Source organism: Triticum urartu, chromosome 2 (assembly GCF_003073215.2).
Source record: "Triticum urartu cultivar G1812 chromosome 2, Tu2.1, whole genome shotgun sequence".
Lineage (NCBI taxonomy): Eukaryota > Viridiplantae > Streptophyta > Magnoliopsida > Poales > Poaceae > Triticum > Triticum urartu.
In genome coordinates this window covers 11,215,171-11,233,990 of record NC_053023.1, presented here as the reverse complement: position 1 = coordinate 11,233,990, position 18,820 = coordinate 11,215,171, and the positions used below count along the sequence as shown (strand labels likewise).

At 49.0% G+C, this 18,820-nt stretch overlaps 1 protein-coding gene across 1 annotated transcript; it reads right to left on the bottom strand.

The window, feature by feature from the left end:
• Window positions 1-6,703: 6,703 nt before the first annotated feature.
• Window positions 6,704-11,363, bottom strand: LOC125535085. Its single transcript, XM_048698142.1, has 2 exons — window positions 10,747-11,363; window positions 6,704-8,172 (listed from the first exon to the last, which is right to left on the bottom strand). The coding sequence occupies exons 1-2, from the start codon at window positions 11,226-11,228 to the stop codon at window positions 7,089-7,091; spliced, it is 1,566 nt and encodes a 521-aa protein (XP_048554099.1). The 5' UTR covers window positions 11,229-11,363; the 3' UTR covers window positions 6,704-7,088.
• Between the last annotated feature and the right edge of the window lie 7,457 nt (window positions 11,364-18,820).

Sequence of the window (18,820 nt, the reverse complement as noted above, 5' to 3'; positions counted from 1 at the left end):
AAAGGAATAACAGATGTATTCCACTTAATCATGGTGCCCCATATCGGAGATCACCAAACCTGATACAAAGTCTGGGGCATCAGTTGCCCACATGAATAGAGGGTCCAGAGCGCCCCAAGCATGCTGCACCAAAGCGTGTGCAACCATATTACATTCCCGGTGGCAAAAGAGAAAATCTGAGAATTCAAAGAAAGAGCGACACAAACTCCTAGCCTCTCTGAACAGGACTCCAAGCTCCGCAGCATCATAGGCTCGCCCTTTCAGCGTCGTGACCATGTTCAGGCAGTCAGATTCAAAGACAATGCGTTGGGCCCCTAATTCAGAAGCGCCCTCAATTGCTTTCATACAGGCAATCATCTCGGCCTGGAGAGGGCTGTGCACATTTTGCATCTTGCCAGCCGCCGCCACCAGAAAAGTGCCATGCTCATCGCGTGCAACAAAACCCCATGACCCTGCTTCAGACTCTTCATGAAACGCTGCATCTGTGTTTATTTTTATGAGTCCCGCGGCCGGAGGCGTCCATGAATATTTGACTGTAGATGTAGGAGGAGATTTGGTTTGCAGACACGCATAATCCATCAGGTGCTTGGTGATGAAAGCACTGACCTCACCCGTCGATCGCTGCTTTTCGCTCGCGTAAGTTTTATTCCTTGTCGTCCACCAGTCCCAAAGAAGGATACATGCCCGTAGCTTTCTCTCAATCGGAAGCGAGCAAATATGCCTCATAACATCAAAAGCATCAGGGCACTCACATAACGCCACATGAATATCCTCCAAATTCTCTTCCCTCCAAATCGCCTTCACTTTTTTACATTTCAAGAACAAATGACCACCATCTTCATCCAGCCTCTGGCACATGGGACATCTAGTATCCAACTCAATGTGTTTCCTTTTGATATTGAGCAGAGTAGGAAGGATGTTGTGTGTTAGTCTCCACAGGAACATGCGAACCTTACCTGGGAGTTGAAGCTTCCAAATATGCTGCCACTTGTTCAGGGGCTTACCTTGCTCACTGGAGGGGCCAGAGTTTTGTTGCTTATTAGCATCCTTCAGGTTCACTCCTAGTTGGTAGGCAGACTTCACTGAAAAAAACCCCTTCTTGTCAAAATGCCAAGAGACTGCATCTTCCATGTCCGGTTTCAATGGTATGGCCAGAATCAACCGAGCATCGTCATGGGTAAAAAGCTCCCTCACAAGCTCCTCATCCCAGTTTTCAGTAATTGGATTGATCAACTCATATACCTTCGACACAATGGACCTCCCTTGGTGAGCAACAGGTCTCCTTGTCACCCCCCTCGGCAGCCAGGGATCCGTCCAGCAGTTTACTTGAGTGCCATCCCCAATTCACCAAACAATGCCCTCCTTAAGCAGGTCGCGGCCTCGAAGAATGCTGCGCCAGGTGTAGGACATATCCCTATGCTCGCCGGCCTCTAGAATTGAGCAATCAGGGTGGTACTTCGCCTTCAACACCACCGCGCAAAGCGATTCAGGGTTTTGGATCAACCTCCAGCTTTGACGAGCGAGCATGGCCATGTTAAAAATATGAAGGTCACGGAAACCCAGCCCACCATCCTTCTTCGCCTTCGTGAGTCTTTCCCACCCGATCCAGTGACACTTATACCGCCCGCCTTGCTGACTCCACCAGTAACGACAAATCATTGAGCTAATTTCTTCACACAAGCTCTTGGTTAGGTCAAAACAAGACATTGCTTAGGTTGGGATGGCCTGGGCCACTTCTTTTATCAGTCTCCTTCCCCACCTTGGACAAGAGTTTCTCAATCCAACCCTGGATTCTCCTCTAGATGCTTTCCTTGATGTACTCGAACTCCTTACTTTTTGCTGCTCCTAGATGTACTGGTAGACCAAGATAGCGCTCATTTTGTGTTTCAGTACAGATACCAAGGACCTGCAAAACTTGCTGCTTGTTATGATTGCTCGTTTTCTTACTGAAGAAAGCGGACGACTTGTCCCTGTTGATTTTCTGGCCAGACTGTTTTTCGTAGACATCCAGAATCTCTTGCAGTCGAGTTGCACTTTCACTGGTAGCATTCATAATAATCAAGGAATCGTCCGTGAAGAAAAGATGGTTGATACTAGGAGCCCCTAGACAGATCTGAACCCCCTCAATGGAGCGATCTAGCTCAGCTCGCTGCAGCAAGATGGAGAAAGCTTCCGCACAAAGGATGAACAAATATGGCGATAATGAGTCACCTTGCCGCAAGCCTCTCTGGGGAAAGACAACCTCAGTCAGTGTCCGGTTAAACTTGACACGATAGGAAACAGATCTTACACACTTCATGATCAGACTCACCCAACCGGCAGCGAAGCCCATTTTATGCATCATCTTCTCCAGGAAGTCCCACTCAACTCGATCATACGCCTTGCTCATGTCCAGCTTTACTGCAGCGAGCCCTTCCCTGCCTCCCTTCCTCTTGTGCATCAGATGAGTGATCTCATAGGCTAGGAGCACATTGTCAGTGATCATCCGGCCAGGCACAAAGGCTGACTGCGTTGGAGAAATCAAATCCGGGAGAATTACTTTCATCCGGTTAGCAATAACCTTTGATATGAGTTTATAGAGCACATTGCAAAGGCTGATTGGGCGGTACTGTGTTAGAAACTCTGGGTTTTTTACCTTGGGGATTAGCACAATGTTTGTCTCATTCCACCCCTCCGGGATCTCACCACCGTCGAGCACTCTCAAGACCTCCTCCTGAATCTTGGGCCCCACCATATGCCAGAATCTTTTGTAAAAGATTGCCGGCATACCGTCCGGGCCTGGCGCCTTCAAATCACCAATGGAATCAAGGGCTTCCTTAATTTCTTCACCAGTAAAGGCCTTGGCTAGCATCTCATTCATCTCCGGAGTGACCGAGGAAGGAACATGACGGAAGATGTCATCGTTTAGTGGGCCTACAGAGGATAAGAACAAACTTTTGTAGTAGTTAGTGATAAAAGGTCCTATCTCTTCCTCCCCCTCCACTACACTTCCATCCTCTCTCTTTAAGCTCCTAATCATATTAATTCTCCTCCTCTCCGATGCTTGAGCATGAAAGAACTTCGTGTTTCGGTCCCCTTTCTGGAGCCAATTTACATGTGCACGTTGCTGCCAGTACAAGTTATATTGATCCTCGAGTCGGTCCAGTTTGTATCTCAAAAGTTGCTCCCTTGAAATCTGCTCTTGGCTGATCCCTCCTCTCCTACACCTTTCAAGGTCTCTCTTAGCAACCTTAATTCTGTGTTTAAGCTCCCCTAGCACTTCTGTATCCCACCTCAGCAAACTCCCTCCCACCCTCCTGATCGCCTCCCCCACCGAACCTCCCCCATCCACAAAAGATGCATTCCACGCCCCCTCAACTACCTCTGCACACCCCTCCTCCTGCAGCCAGCGCACCTCAAATCGAAAACCACTTGGTCCCTTTCCATCGCCCATTAGCTTACTCTGCCCATTCAATTCTGCAATAACTGGGCGGTGATCAGAATGTCTAGGATCCCCATTTATGATTTTGTGCAGTGGGAACAAACACCTCCAGTTGGCATTCGCCACCGCTCGGTCCAGTCGCTCACGGGTATACCCAGCCACCATTTGCCAATTATTTCGCCAAGTGAATGGGTCCCCCACAAAACCCAAGTCCTCCAACTCGCATTGCTCCAAGCACCCCCGAAAGGCATCCATACATCCCTGGGCCCGAGCCGGCCACCCTCCTTCTCACCCGCAAAGAGGATCTCATTAAAGTCCCCCACACACAACCACGGGAGATCCGACTGGCCATACAATGTGCGGAGCAGCCTCCAAGTGTTCTCTTTCTTGCCCGCTCTAGATTCACCATACACTCCCGTCAATATCCACCTTGTACCATTGTCTTCCACCACCTCGGCATCGATATGGTACCTCCCTTTCCATCTCAGATTCACCTCAACTCCCCTTCTCCAGAAAAGAGCCAGACCGCCACTCCGCCCTTCACAGTCTCTTGCCACCATATTTACCATATTCATCCGCCACCTTAAGAAATCCAGCTCCTTTTCCTTCATCTTTGTTTCTGAAAGGAAAAGGATGTCAGGCTCTTCCACCCTCTGGAGGTCCAGAAGGCTTCGAACTGCCGATGGGTTCCCAAGCCCCCGGCAGTTCCAGGCTATTACCTTCATTGATGCTCGCAGGGCTGTTTCGACAGCCCCGCTCCATTTTTATCCTCAGTGTTCTGTCCGGTCTTGCTCTTTTTTGCTTCTCCACCCTCCCCTTCGTCACAGTCCATCTCGTCTCCTCCCCGCTTCTCTCCCACCTTGACACCCAAGGGCAAACTACCATCTTCCCTCCCCTTTCTGTTAAGCCTATGAAACTTAGCTCCCCCCTTGCCACCTTTTTTGTTGTTTCCCTGATCTCCCATCACATACTCCACCGAAACTCCCACGCCTACACCACCCTTTCCTTTCTCCACGCCGGTCTCATTTGACACCTCTCCCCCATCACAAACCCCATTAGAGCCTGAGATCTCCATTCCGTCCCCCATTGGTGTCTCTTGTGCTGTGGATTCCACAAATGTGAGTTGCCTCCTCCGCTCTGTCTCCCTTCCCGGGTCCTCATCCCCACTGATTCCCTCCTGCACCCGTGATTGAGCAATTTGTTTCTTAAGAGGGATTGTGACCTCCTCCTCCCTAGTCCCATTTTCTACTGACTGTTGCCCTGATCTGGTTTTCTCCTTCCTCCAACTGCCGTTGTCGCTGCCTGACCTGCCTTTAGAGGTACCCAGACTAAGGCTTCTTCCACTCCCATAGCTTCGCCCTCGAGAATTGTTATGGCCCTCATTCCAGCTGCCTCTGTTATTTTCACCCGTGGATTTCGGTATAAAGGCCTTTAGCCAAGAACCGAACTGCTTCTCCTCCCCCCCTCTTCAGCCTGATAGAGCAGCCACTCTCAACATGATCAAGCCTGCCACAGATGTAGCAGAAATCGGGCAAGAACTCATATTCGAACCGACGCCAATTTTCTTGCTCCCTCTTTCTCCTTTCTTCTTCTGTTAAGTTCTTCTCCTCTGTTTCCTTCTCATCATCAGCATCTAGCACGAAACCCCTCATGATGGGCTTTGTAATATCCATACGGACCTTGATCCTCAAGTATTTTCCCACCGCCATACCGTCCGCACCGACATCTACTTCCAGGGCTTCTCCTATTATTTCCCCAATTGCAAGGCCCGCCTCACGACACATCATTCCCAGTGGCAAATCAAACACTCTGACCCATATCGGGATCGTTGTGAACTTGTAGTCCTTGATACCCTTGCTTGGATCAAAATCCTCCATCACCAACAGAGACTTCCCAAACATCCAGGGTCCGTCATCGAGGGCTTTCCTTTTTCCTGACTGCTGATGGAAAGTAAGCATAAAAATGTTGTCGCCCAGATCTTTGCACCTTAGTCCCCTCAAGGGACACAGGACCTTCCCCAGCGCATTCGCCACCCCATCCGCAAATGCTGGTTTGTCCGACATCAGTTTCGCGAGAGCTTGCGATTCCACGATCCCCCCTTTTCCTCCTCCACTCCAGGCTATCTTCCGCCCCTTGCTCTCCAGATCAGACAACTTTAGATTCCTCATCAGACCCTCGACACGATCCATCCTCACCCAGACCAGGAATCCCCCAAAGCACAGAGGACAGAGAAAAGCTAGGGTTACAGGTGGTGTACGACGGCGCGCCCTAGCAACGCGCCAAAGGCCTTGTGGTGGATGGGCGGGGGGGAGGGAAGGGAAGGATTCCCACCGGACGGGGAAGAGGCCCGGGGACAAGGCCAACGGGGACGGTGGCGCACCCACCAGACGCCGGAAGGGGATCGCCTGGGATTCGCCTAAGCGGTCGCCACAGACAGAGACCTACCGCCACTCACGGGGCGGACCAAAAGATTTCGAGAGCAACCCACTTCTGAAGCCTTTGAGAGAGAAACCTTGCTAGGACAAAGCCCAAAACACATAGAGCCCAAAGTGTGTTTGGCATCACTGAAGTCTTTCTATCTGTGTGATCTGAAGACTTTTTACACTTGAGGACAGTGTATCCTCCAGCCGGTTAGGCGGCGCGTTCTGAGGATCCAAGAGTCATTGTCGGCGCGTTCTGAAGATCCAAGAGTCATTGTGGGTCGCCGGTGAACGAAGTCTGTAAAGGTTTGAAAGTCTACCTTGAAGACTTACCAGAGTGACTGGGCGAGGACTAAGTGTCTTTAGCTCAAGGGAAATAGGGTGAAGATCTGGTCTTCTGAGTTCAATCACAGCCTCCCTAACCAGACATACAGTTATCACAATAAGTGGAACTGGTCTACCGAATCCTTGTCTTCATAGAGCAACTGGTTCTATCACTTCACAGAGCAGCAGATGCATGAGTCGCGTGGCCGTGAGTGGGCCGGGTGGCCAGCTGGTGTGGAGTTTTCTTTTGTTGCTAAGCCCGGGCGTTTCTGAATTTCATAGTGTGTTGTAATTTGAACTCTCAACCATCTCTCTCTCCCCGAGTCAAAGCTATATATAGCACCAATTAACTGAACTGGTTTGCTCCATCATCTACCATACAAAGCCTGCGACATGTACACATCTACGAAAAATTGAATTTCAAATTAGTTCCACTTCCACCACAGGAATCAGCAATTGTACAATGCCGCTCATTCACCACAACAAACAGGTCCAGTATAAAATAGCTAGTCTACAATGGCCAGCCAGGTCAGATATCTTCCCGCAACATTATTTTTTACCATTTCTAACATGCTATCTATATCCAACATTAGCAGCACGTGCGTGTTCGAGAGATAGAGAGAGACAAAAATCTATACATTTTACACAAACAAAACTGGAAGTTCCTCTACATATTACATACACGTAACAAAAAAAACTATATATAGGACAGAAACAAAACTGCAGGTAATGTGCAGCATACACTAAATTCTATCCGGAACTTCCAGCGCTAAATCTTGCTAATACAGCAACCAGGCTCGTACCAGAAAATGTCGCATATATGGAGACATCACAACAAAATGCATTCTAAATGCTAATATAGGATAAATGCACCCGCCCATATAAGCCTGGTGTGCCCTCTCTTCTGTGTTACCTGCCGCCTGTTATCTCTCGAACAATCTTCCAATCACCTTTGCCAAATCCGCACCAGTACACTCCAGCTTCTCAGATCTTGTTCGCCACATCCCCTTTAACCAAGACGACCAGCACCGCCTTGGATTTGCCTGCAGCACCTCTGAGAAGTTTACGTATTTTGGAACGATAAAATTCACTATCTCTTCTCGTAGTATGTTTTTAAGCTCGGTTTGAACTTTCCAAGTCATCTGGCCATTACATGTTCTGAAGAATTCTCCAATAAAATTATCCAGGGATGAACGACGTGGCTTCTTCAGAGAATCCCCTTCCAGATACAACAGCATAGGTGGAAACCAGTACTCATCAAGGTAGCTCACCACGTATTGGTCAATCACTGAAACCAAAGTAGCTGCTACATTCGGAGGGAGTAATCCTGAATGGCGGTTCTTTTGCAGAACATAATACATGTTATTTAACACAAATATGTACATTTGTCCCTTTTGTTGGAAAACTGTTTCTGCACATTCCTTGAGCTTGGATGCCAAACAAGAAAACATGTCAGAGCATGGGCCAGTGTTGTAATCTCCAGATTCAAGTATTGACTGCACCATATCTCTGTTACGACAGAAGAATTCCAGGACTTGTATGAGAACGAAAGTTGCTGGGTGGATGGTGGATTCTTTGCTGCCACGGATGTCATTTGAAGTCCCATCGATCACTCCTCTGAAAGCATTCACCATCTTATTAATAATACCAGCAACCTCACCAGATCTGCTGAAGCGTAGGTCTTGTATATTGAATAGGACATCAACAAGTGCGTCAAAAACAGACAGCTGTTGTGAAATATGGACATCAGACCAATTGGCATCACTGAAGGAACATGCAACTTCAAGGAGCTTCTCTAAGGATTGCCCAGCTACCTCTGCAAAGCATTCTTCAGACAATTCCCAATTCTGCTCATGCAATTGTTGCTTACTTAAACAAACGAGTTTGGTAGTGATTTTGAGCCTGATGACCCAAGTCCTTGTCGTTTCATTGGTCAGCTCACAAGGACCTGCAAAGGTTTCTGTGCCTGCCTTGAGGATATATGGATTGCCATATGCATCGGATATCCTGTAATATGGTCAAGATTAAAACTTCAGAATGTAGTTCAAAGTGCATAAATACACCACCCGCAAAAAAAAAAGTGCATAAATACAAGGTTTCTGGAAGTTTCTATAAATCATAAAGCATCGAAGACACTATTGTCCTCACCACGAACATCAATTCAACTATGCATTGCATAATGTATACCAAAAAGAAACCTCATAATGTAAAGACAAACAGAACAGGATTTATTAGCTTCAGCTGCAATTTTTAAATATATGTTTTCATAATGTACCTGGTTTAAAGCAGGACCTTGCTTAAAAATTACAACTCAGTCTTTTGGTTTGAAACGGGTCAATTTGTATAACTGCTACGCTTTTTAATGACATGTGGCTTCAATAACCTGACAGTGATGAGCCCCCTGGCTGTCTGCAATGTTCTACAAGGCATCAGTGTGATGTATATGCATCTTTTCCTTTTTATTTATTTAGTAGTGATGACTGATGTTGAGAATGGAAGTATTATCACCTACCGAAAGGCTTGAACCAACATTGTTTTGCTACGTATTCTTCTTCTCTGCGTATCTGCTAATTTTGACTTACTAGGAAACCAATGTAAATATTATGGACCACTTGCACTGATTTAAACCACCTAACATGCTAGTCATACTGAACTAGAAATTGTGCAAAAAAACAAACGACATTTCCCTTGCTGTAAGATTTCGCTATGAATGTACAAATTGGTAGTGAACCAACTAGGAACCCCCCCCCCCCACCCACCCACCCCCCCGGTAAATTGTTATCTGTCTTCTAATGGAATGATGAGTTCAGGTGGGCTGTTTTTGGTCCCACATTCACCCGTGAATATTTTTCACCCTCAAATACTTGTTATACAGAATTGTATTATGTGTATGCCATAATAGTAGAGATTCAAAATCTCCAGAACAGTTGAAACAAAGAGTTGGTGTACACACGATAAGATTATCAGCAAGAAAGCTTGGTGGTTTGCATTAGACAGGGGATCCACTAGGAAAATTTTCTTTAGGAAATATTCAGTAGGTAGTTTACCCTCAAGAAATACATTTTTCTATACGAAGAGAACTTTGTGTACAGAAATAAAAAGCAAAAGCTCTGGGTAGGTACACAGGTAACTTGTGAACTGTGACGAGAGTGAGAAAGTCTTATTTGCAGCCTCAACATAGAGCCAAAAAAATTTTGTTTGCAGAGAACAGGCAGGGGGACTGCCCATATTTGTATCAAGCAACAACATAAAGATTCAATACAACAGCAAGAGACAAACAGCTAGAACTATACACTGAAGAGCAGCAACAGGCAATCACCCTATAAGAAAAGATACATTAAGCAAATAAGCACAGGATGGTCGCACGGCCAAGCATTCTATAGTACTCCATGACTCTTCGCGTCCTCCACGGCACCCTTTCTTCAGAGATGGCAAAGATAACATCCTGGGTCATTCTCCTTTAGCTATTGAACATGTGTTTGTTCCTTTCTTTCCAAAGGACCCAGGAGACAAAAATCACGGTGTGAAAGCCATTCTGAATGTGGTGTTACAGATCAGAGTGTGGTATGAAGTGTCTTTATGTTCTTGGCATTCTAGATGGCTTCATGGCCAAGCACCGTAAGATTTAGCCCCAAATTTGATCAAGCATAACCGACGTATAACAGGAAAGTATGCAAAGAGGTAGGCAATGGAATTTGCTTAGAGTCTTAAGAAAAAATAACTCTACACTGTGATCAGAAGGGTTAGTGTCCCTCTGGCTTCAGATTGCCTCAAACCCTGATGTACCAAGGCGCTAAACATGTAATCTACATGCACGGAGGGTAGTTTGCCAAGTAAAACTCTGACATTGTTTGGAAAGCATCGACAGGAAACAAATGCATTCAAATATCCATTTGCTTTGCATAGTTGATAGCAGAAAGCAAGATGGGTTACGGCTGGATCAATCGAAATAAGGTTATGGCTGATGGCCCGCTGTGTCCCCCAAGCAAGCACCCTGCTTTGAACATCATCATTTGCAGGACATGTGTGGATGCAACATTTGGGGTGGAAGAAACCGCATGATTACTGGGCAAGTGTAATTTATTATTCCAAAGACTGTCCCTGGTTGAATAGATTGAGGCACTTGTGTACTAGTACCAATCAATTGACTATAATCAGTTAAGAGCAACTAGCAAGCTCCCTGCCCCGCTCGTCTTGGACACAGAAAAACACCAGACACGGACCAAAAAACACAAACAAAAAGGACACATCAGAAATATAGAAAGGAAACCTGTTTATGGAAAAGGAAAGACATTGAAAACTACTCCACCACCGCGTCAGAAGTAGCATCCATGAATGCTGACGTTGGAACCCAAAAGCGCTACTGCTCGAACTAAGGACCGCAATCGCACGACGGACACGATCTGACCATTACCAAATGGGATTGATTGACGATGAGTGCGTAGCGTACGGAATCAAATCAAATGCCCAGAAAAAAAAATGATTGGAGCAGTGAGGTTGGACTTGGTGGAGAAATTGCGCGGAATCAAATCAGACATTCAGGACGAAGGGGTGGCGATGGTCGGCGCTTATGGTATATACCTGTGCAGGCCGCCGCCTTGCGGAGCACCGGGAAGGTCTGGAACCGAGCCGGGGAAGAAGATGCGGGCGTCCCCTGTTTCCAGCAACCGGATGAGTGGGTAGCAGAGGTGCCGGTCATTAGGATGGCCGGTCTCGTCGTCGTCGCCGCTCGAGCCGGAGCCGGAGCCGGAGTCGGAGTCGGAGGCGTCGTCTCTGCGCTGCACGAGAGAGGGGATCGGGCTTGCGCCGCCGGCGATGTGGAGCCCAAGGGCCGCGGTCACCGCGGCGAGCTGCGCGGGATCCAGATGGACGAGGCGCGCAATGCGGCGGGGTGGATTGCCCGGGATCTGATCGGGGCCCTCCGACGGCCGCCTGGCGTCGGCCCGCACCATGCCGGGAACTTCCAGCGAGGCGGCGGGCAGCGCGGGGGCGAGGCAGACCGAGCTGTGGAGAGGGCCCAGCTCCAGCGCAGGGGTCTCGGCGGCAGGAACGTAGACCGCCATGCCGCCCGCCTCCGCCTCCGCCTCCGCCGATGGATGGGTGGGGGGCGAGGGGGAGGGCTCTCTTTGGGTTTTGGAGGGGAACGGGAGGAGCAGGCGAGTATAGAACGGGGGTTTTCCGCCGTGGTGGTGGGGCCGAGTCGCTGCAGCCGTTTCCTAGTAGTAATATTAAAATCGAAATGGGATTATCCCCCGGTGGGTCTACTAGAAGCTGAGTCCACCACGGCGGAAATCATATCCTCCTCCCCTCCCCTCGCCCTACCTCGTCTGCACCATGTGCTCCAACTTTGTAGTGCCGTGCGTTTTCACTTCACACCTGCGGTTCGGATGGCCACAGCGCCCGCTTTCGACGGCCCTTTGTTTTTTTTTTTCACGATAATACATGTCTCATTCATATCATAAAGAACAAAATATAAATCACGTAAAGACCGACATGACAATACTAAAAAGATAGTAGAACATCTCTGAGCTTGACACCAACGCTCGTCAACTGCTTCCGGCACCACCACAGCAGCCACCGAAAAAAGAATGACGAATCACCACCTCACCCGAGCTCGACGCGACTCCATCGCTGATATGCAGCTTTGCGGACCTCCAAAGTGGCTCACCAAAAGTGAAGCCCTTGCCGTTGAACGAATCAGACCTCCAGATCTGGCACTCCACCACGACTAAGACGCCGAAGGAGGAAACCATACCTTCCATCCACAAACCACAAACCCAGTAGATATTCCGTCTTCCAGATGTCGTCAATGCAGACCACAATCTGCATCCGCTCCTGGACTACCTCCCAAGCTCCGCGTCGATGCTGGAGCAAATGTCGTCGCAACGGTGGAGCCCGAGGACACAGGTCCACCACAAGGATGCCGCCGCCACCACACCATCCTTGCTTGAACAGACTGGTTTCCAAATCCATCCCCAACCATACGACCGATGGCCTCGTCAGGGAAGGATCCGAAGATTCATTATTCAGTGCCGCCATCACCATCACCGAAGCAAAGACGATGAACAACCTAAAAACCTAAACTATAAAGGAGAAAAATCGATTCACACGCGTGGATCCGGCAGCCCCCCTCACCACCGACGACCGAGGTCGCCGGCGGAGGGGAGCCGTTGAAGAACGGCGTTGGGAGATTGGCCCTGGCGGCGGCTAGGGTTGCAGCCGCCAGGGACGAGAGGAAAACTGACGAAGCGTTTATCAAAATCCTACTTTCTCCGCCCCCTCCACTCGCCGCTCGCAAAATCCCCACGAGCACTTCCCACTCGACGGCCCTTTGTTGCTTTTCTTCTTCCTACACACGCAAGCGGTCCACTACACTACATATCAGGTTTACTTTGACTGCCTGTCAAGTTGTCAACCAAAAAAAATCGTTGCTGCCTATCAGCGCAACGCACGTGGCGTCGTAAAAGAATCTTGCAAAGATCTCGTCGACAAAACAAACAAAAAACCTAATGAGACCGGCCACGAAGCCTGCCACGTGGCAGTGCAATTTTTTTTAAATAATCATATATATTCCGTTAGTACACAAACTTATTACAGAGAGTAAATATGTGGTTACCACATGAGGCATGCATAGGTGTCTTACATATAAGAATGCTTTTCGAGCCGATGAACCGGACCGCCGCAATCGACGAGACCGAGGCTTTGTGGCATGTTGGCTGGGGTTCTTCCCCGTGTCCATTAGATCTCAGCGCCATCAACTTCATCCAACACGGTTGAAGAAGCGGAACGTCGCCGTCTGCCGCCATTCACGTATCCCACTGCAAGACACCAAACACAACTACAACGAATGATGCCAATGTCACCCAAAAGAGTGCCAAGCGCCGACCACTAGACACAAATCTAACTGGATCAAAAGACCTTCAACAAGAAACCACTGCCTTTGCTGCCTCCTCACCAAGTTCGCATCCTCCAGCGCACGTCTCGCTAACTACCATCAGAAACCGCTCCAAGGCGATTCCGAGGCGATTTTTTTGCCTGCCTCTCTCTCTGCCGTTGTTGCTGAGGGTCCTCGTCCCTCCTGTCCGCCGCTTCGGTGGTGGGATTGGACGAGGACCCTGGCACTTCTCTCCGACAAGGCGATAGGGTAGGCTAGTTTCTTTCAGAGGCGTTGCATCAATGGAGGGGATGACGTCGCGTCCGAATAAATTTGCCTATGTTTTTCCTCCATCTCGGTGATGCTCTAACCAACGGTGCTGGGGAGCAGATGGCTTGGTGTTCTTGCCGGTCTTTGGCAAGGCAAATATGGAACCGTCTGAATTGTGTTGTGCAAACCATGCTCCGCCGTTCTCATGCTTTGTTTGATTTAGCGTAAGCAACTTTGCCAACAAAATATTCCGGTTCACCGTTGTGCTATGGCCATGTTTGTTTGGACTTTTACTTCTTCTTTCACAGCCTTTTCACTTTGATAAAAAAGACCACAAAAACTTCTAAATAGGGGCTTTTTACTTCGGTTTTTGTCTTATGAATCAATATTGTTATATAATGGTATAAGGCATAGCCAGAATAAAAAGGCACCTATTTAGAAGCTTTTTTTTTGCCTTTTTACCAAAGTGAAAAAAACGGCAAAAGCAAAAGCAAAAGCTCAAACAAATAGAGCCTATGTTGAGTGAGACGAGAAAAAGATGTCTTCACCTGAACTATACACGCCTTCTACTTTCGATAATGTTCACCGGTTGGATTGTAATCCTGCTTCGGGCATCTCCAGCCGTTCGGCCCCTCAGGGCGCCTAAATAGAGCGGCTTGGGGGCGTGCCGGCGCTAGTTCGGCCTCTGGGGGCGACCTAGCTCCCAGTCACGCCCCCAAGCGCCGGCCCCAGGATGCGGGAAATTTAAAACTTGGTCGTTCCCACCCTCAAAAGATGCCACAAATCCGGCGATCGGACGTAGTCTGGCGTTACAAAAAATAGAGCGTCGCACGCCGCAAGTTCGCGTGCATGATTCACTCGGCGGGGTCGGCTCCAGGCGTTGGCGGAGTCGGCGTGCTCGGGCTCGGCGGTGTCGGAGCTGCTTCGGTGCTGTGTCGGCGCGGCTTCGGCACTGCTGGGCGGCGACGTAGAGGCGTCGTTCGGGCTTGGCGTCCGTTTGGTCGTGGGCGCGGGAGCTTGCGTTGTCGGCGTCGTCGGCGTTGCCGTCCGCATCTGATTCAGGATAAGGCCGCGCTCCGCCATGTACCACGCCCTGAACTCCTCGTCGTCGCTCAGGAGCATGTCCGCCCCGCCCATCAGAAAAGCCATGTCGGTGTTCCTCTTCTTCGCGGCGACGTTCGTCCGGAGCAGGTCGAGCTTGATGGCGCTGTTCTTCATCAGCGACGACCACCGCGCCTCGGTCTTCTCTTCACGTAGGACGGCCGGGCCTGGGCGTCGGCGAGGCAATGCTCGATGGACTCCTGCACTCGCGTGGTTGCCGCGTCGGCGTTTTTCCCCTTCTTTGCCAATTTGTGGCCGTCCGGCCGCCCCTCACTCGCGTCCGGCTTCTATGTCTCCTTTGGCCTTGTCGAGGGCACGTCGGACTTCCGCCCACTTCTCGCACTTGTCAATGCGCTTGTAGACGTGGAGGTGCTTGAAGTCGGTGTCTTGGTTGTCGCCCCGATACATGGCGAACATACGCAGCAGCTGCGCGGAGGAACAAACAGTTGGCGGGCGGAGGGCGTAGCCGATGAAGATATGCGGGCGAACGGCGTGCGTACCTGATCCTCAACGCTGGCGCCGCTCTCCGGGCGAGCCGCGACCTCCTCGACGATTCCATGCCATTTGTTGCATGCCAACTGGATACGCCCCCAATGGTTCGCCATCGCCTTGGAGCCGCGCTGCATGTAGATGCCTTTGAAGTACGGGTCGACGAGCTTCCGCTCGTCGAACTCGGCCTTGATGCGGTCCCAGTACGTCTCCAAGCTCTGGTTCGCGCCGGTGGTCGGGTCGAGGCAGACGACTTTCCATGCTTCGGCGAGGCATTCCTCCTCCTTGGACGTCCACTTGATGCGCGGTTCGCCTGACCTAGCCGCCCGCTTCTTCTTCTTCTGGCGCCCCTTTATCGGAACAGGAGCCGGCTCCTCCTCCTCCTCCTCCTCGTCCTCCTCCTCCTCCTCGGGTTCCTGCGCTTCGTGCGTGTCCTCGCCGTAGACGTAGCCGATCTCGGCCTCCATGTCGCCGTTGAGATCCACTACCTCGTCCTGGGTGGCGAACCCGAGAGACGCGGCGGCCGCGGTCGATCCTGTCGCGATGATGTCGTCCATGTCGGCTCCTGTGTCGTCGGCGTCGCCGAGGTGCGAGAAGGGCAGCGAACCACGTCGGAGATGGGGCGTCGGTGTGGACGCGTAGGCGGCGGGCGGCGAGTAGTTGTATGTGTTGGGGAACGTAGTAATTTCAAAAAATTTCCTACGCACACGCAAGATCATGGTGATGCATAGCAACGAGGGGGAGAGTCTGATCTACATACCCTTGTAGATTGCAACGGAAGCGTTGACACAACTAGAGGAAGTAGTCGTACGTCTTCTTCCCGATCCGACCGATCCAAGCACCGTTACTCCGGCACCTCCGAGTTCTTAGCACACGTACAGCTCGATGACGATCCCCGGGCTCCGATCCAGCAAAGCTTCGGGGAGGAGTTCCGTCAGCACGACGGCGTGGTGACGATCTTGATGTTCTACCGACGCAGGGCTTTGCCTAAGCACTACAACGATATGATCGAGGTGGAATATGGTGGCAGGGGGCACCGCACACGGCTAAGGAACGATCTCAATGATCAACTTGTGTGTCTAGAGGTGCCCCCTGCCTCCGTATATAAAGGAGCCAAGGGGGAGAGGTGCGGCCAGCTCTATGGAGGCGCAGGAGGAGTCCTACTCCTACCGGGAGTAGGACTCCCCCCCCCCAATCCTATTCCAAATAGGACTCCCAAGGGGAAAAGAGGGAGAGGGGTGGCCGGCCACCTCTCCTAGTCCTAATAGGACTAGGGGAGGGGGGAGGCGCGCAGCCCTTATGGGCAGCCCTTTCACCTTTCCACTAAGGCCCATATGATTCCCGGGGGGTTCCGGTAACCTCCCGGTACTCCGGTAAAATCCCGATTTCACCCGGAACACTTCCGATGTCCAAACATAGGCTTCCAATATATCAATCTTTATGTCTCGACCATTTAGAGACTCCTCGTCATGTCCGTGATCACATCCGGGACTCCGAACAACCTTCGGTACATCAAAATGCATAAACTCATAATAACTGTCATCGTAACGTTAAGCGTGCGGACCCTACGGTTCGAGAACAATGTAGACATGACCGAGACACGTCTCCGGTCAATAACCAATAGCGGGACCTGGATGCCCATATTGGCTCCTACATATTCTACGAAGATCTTTATCGGTCAGACCGCATAACAACATACGTTGTTCCCTTTGTCATCGGTATGTTACTTGCCCGAGATTCGATCGTCGGTATCCAATACCTAGTTCAATCTCGTTACCGGCAAGTCTCTTTACTCGTTCCGTAATACATCATCTCACAACTAACATATTAGTTGTAATGCTTGCAAGGCTTATGTGATGTGTATTACCGAGAGGGCCCAGAGATACCTCTCCGACAATCGGAGTGACAAATCCTAATCTCGAAATACGCCAACCCAACATCTACCTTTGGAGACACCTGTAATGCTCCTTTATAATCACCCAGTTACGTTGTGACGTTTGGTAGCACCCAAAGTGTTCCTCCAGCAAACGGGAGTTGCATAATCTCATAGTCATAGGAACATGTATAAGTCATGAAGAAAGCAATAGCAACATACTAAACGATCGGGTGCTAAGCTAATGAAATGGGTCATGTCAATCAGATCATTCAACTAATGATGTGACCTCATTAATCAAATAACAACTCATTGTTCATGGTCAGGAAACATAACCATCTTTGATTAACGAGCTAGTCAAGTAGAGGCATACTAGTGACACTTTGTTTGTCTATGTATTCACACATGTATTATGTTTCCGGTTAATACAATTCTAGCATGAATAATAAACATTTATCATGATTATAAGGAAATAAATTATTGCCTCTAGGGCATATTTCCTTCAGTCTCCCACTAGAGTCAATAATCTAGATTACACTGTAATGATTCTAACACCCATGGAGCCTTGGTGCTGATCATGTTTTGCTCTTGGAAGAGGCTTAGTCAACGGGTCTGCAACATTCAGATCCGTATGTATCTTGCAAATCTCTATGTCTCCCACCTGGACTAGATCCCGGATGGAGTTGAAGCGTCTCTTGATGTGTTTGGTCCTTTTGTGAAATCTGGATTCCTTTGCCAAGGCAATTGCACCAGTATTGTCACAAAAGATTTTCATTGGACCCGATGCATTAGGTATGACACCTAGATCGGATATGAACTCCTTCATCCAGACTCCTTCATTCGCTGCTTCCGAAGCAGCTATGTACTCCGCTTCACATGTAGATCCCGCTACGAGGCTTTGTTTAGAACTGCACCAACTGACAGCTCCACCGTTTAATGTAAACACGTATCCGGTTTGCGATTTAGAATCATCCGGATCAGTGTCAAAGCTTGCATCAACGTAACCTTTTACGGTGAGCTCTTTGTCACCTCCATATACGAGAAACATATCCTTAGTCCTTTTCAGGTATTTCAGGATGTTCTTGACCGCTGTCCAGTGATCCACTCCTGGATTACTTTGGTACCTCCCTGGTAAACTTATAGCAAGGCACACATCGGGTCTGGTACACAGCATTGCATACATGATAGATCCTATGGCTGATGCATAGGGAACATCTTTCATATTCTCTCTATCTTCTGCAGTGGTCGGGCATTGAGTCTTACTCAACTTCACACCTTGTAACACAGGCAAGAACCCTTTTTTGCTTGATCCATTTTGAACTTCTTCAAAATTTTGTCAAGGTATGTGCTTTGTGAAAGTCCAATTAAGCGTCTTGATCTATCTCTATAGATCTTAATGCCTAATATGTAAGCAGCTTCACCGAGGTCTTTCATCGAAAAACTTTTATTCAAGTATCCCTTTATGCTATCCAGAAATTCTATATCATTTCCAATCAGCAATATGTCATCCACATATAATATCAGAAATGCTACAGAGCTCCCACTCACTTTCCTGTAAATACAGACTTCTCCGAAAGTCTGTATAAAACCAAATGCTTTGATCACACTATCAAAACGTTTATTCCAACTCCGAGAGGCTTGCACCAGTCCATAAATGGATCGCTGGAGCTTGCACACTTTGTTAGCTCCCTTTGGATCGACAAAACCTTCCGGTTGCATCATATACAACTCTTCTTCCAGAAATCCATTCAGGAATGCAGTTTTGACATCCATCTGCCAAATTTCATAATCATAAAATGCGGCAATTGCTAACATGATTCGGACGGACTTAAGCATTGCTACGGGTGAGAAGGTCTCATCGTAGTCAATCCCTTGAACTTGCCGAAAACCTTTTGCGACAAGTCGAGCTTTGTAGACAGTAACATTACCATCAGCGTCAGTCTTCTTCTTAAAGATCCATTTATTCTCAATTGCTTGCCGATCATCGGGCAAGTCAACCAAAGTCCATACTTTGTTCTCATACATGGATCCCATCTCAGATTTCATGG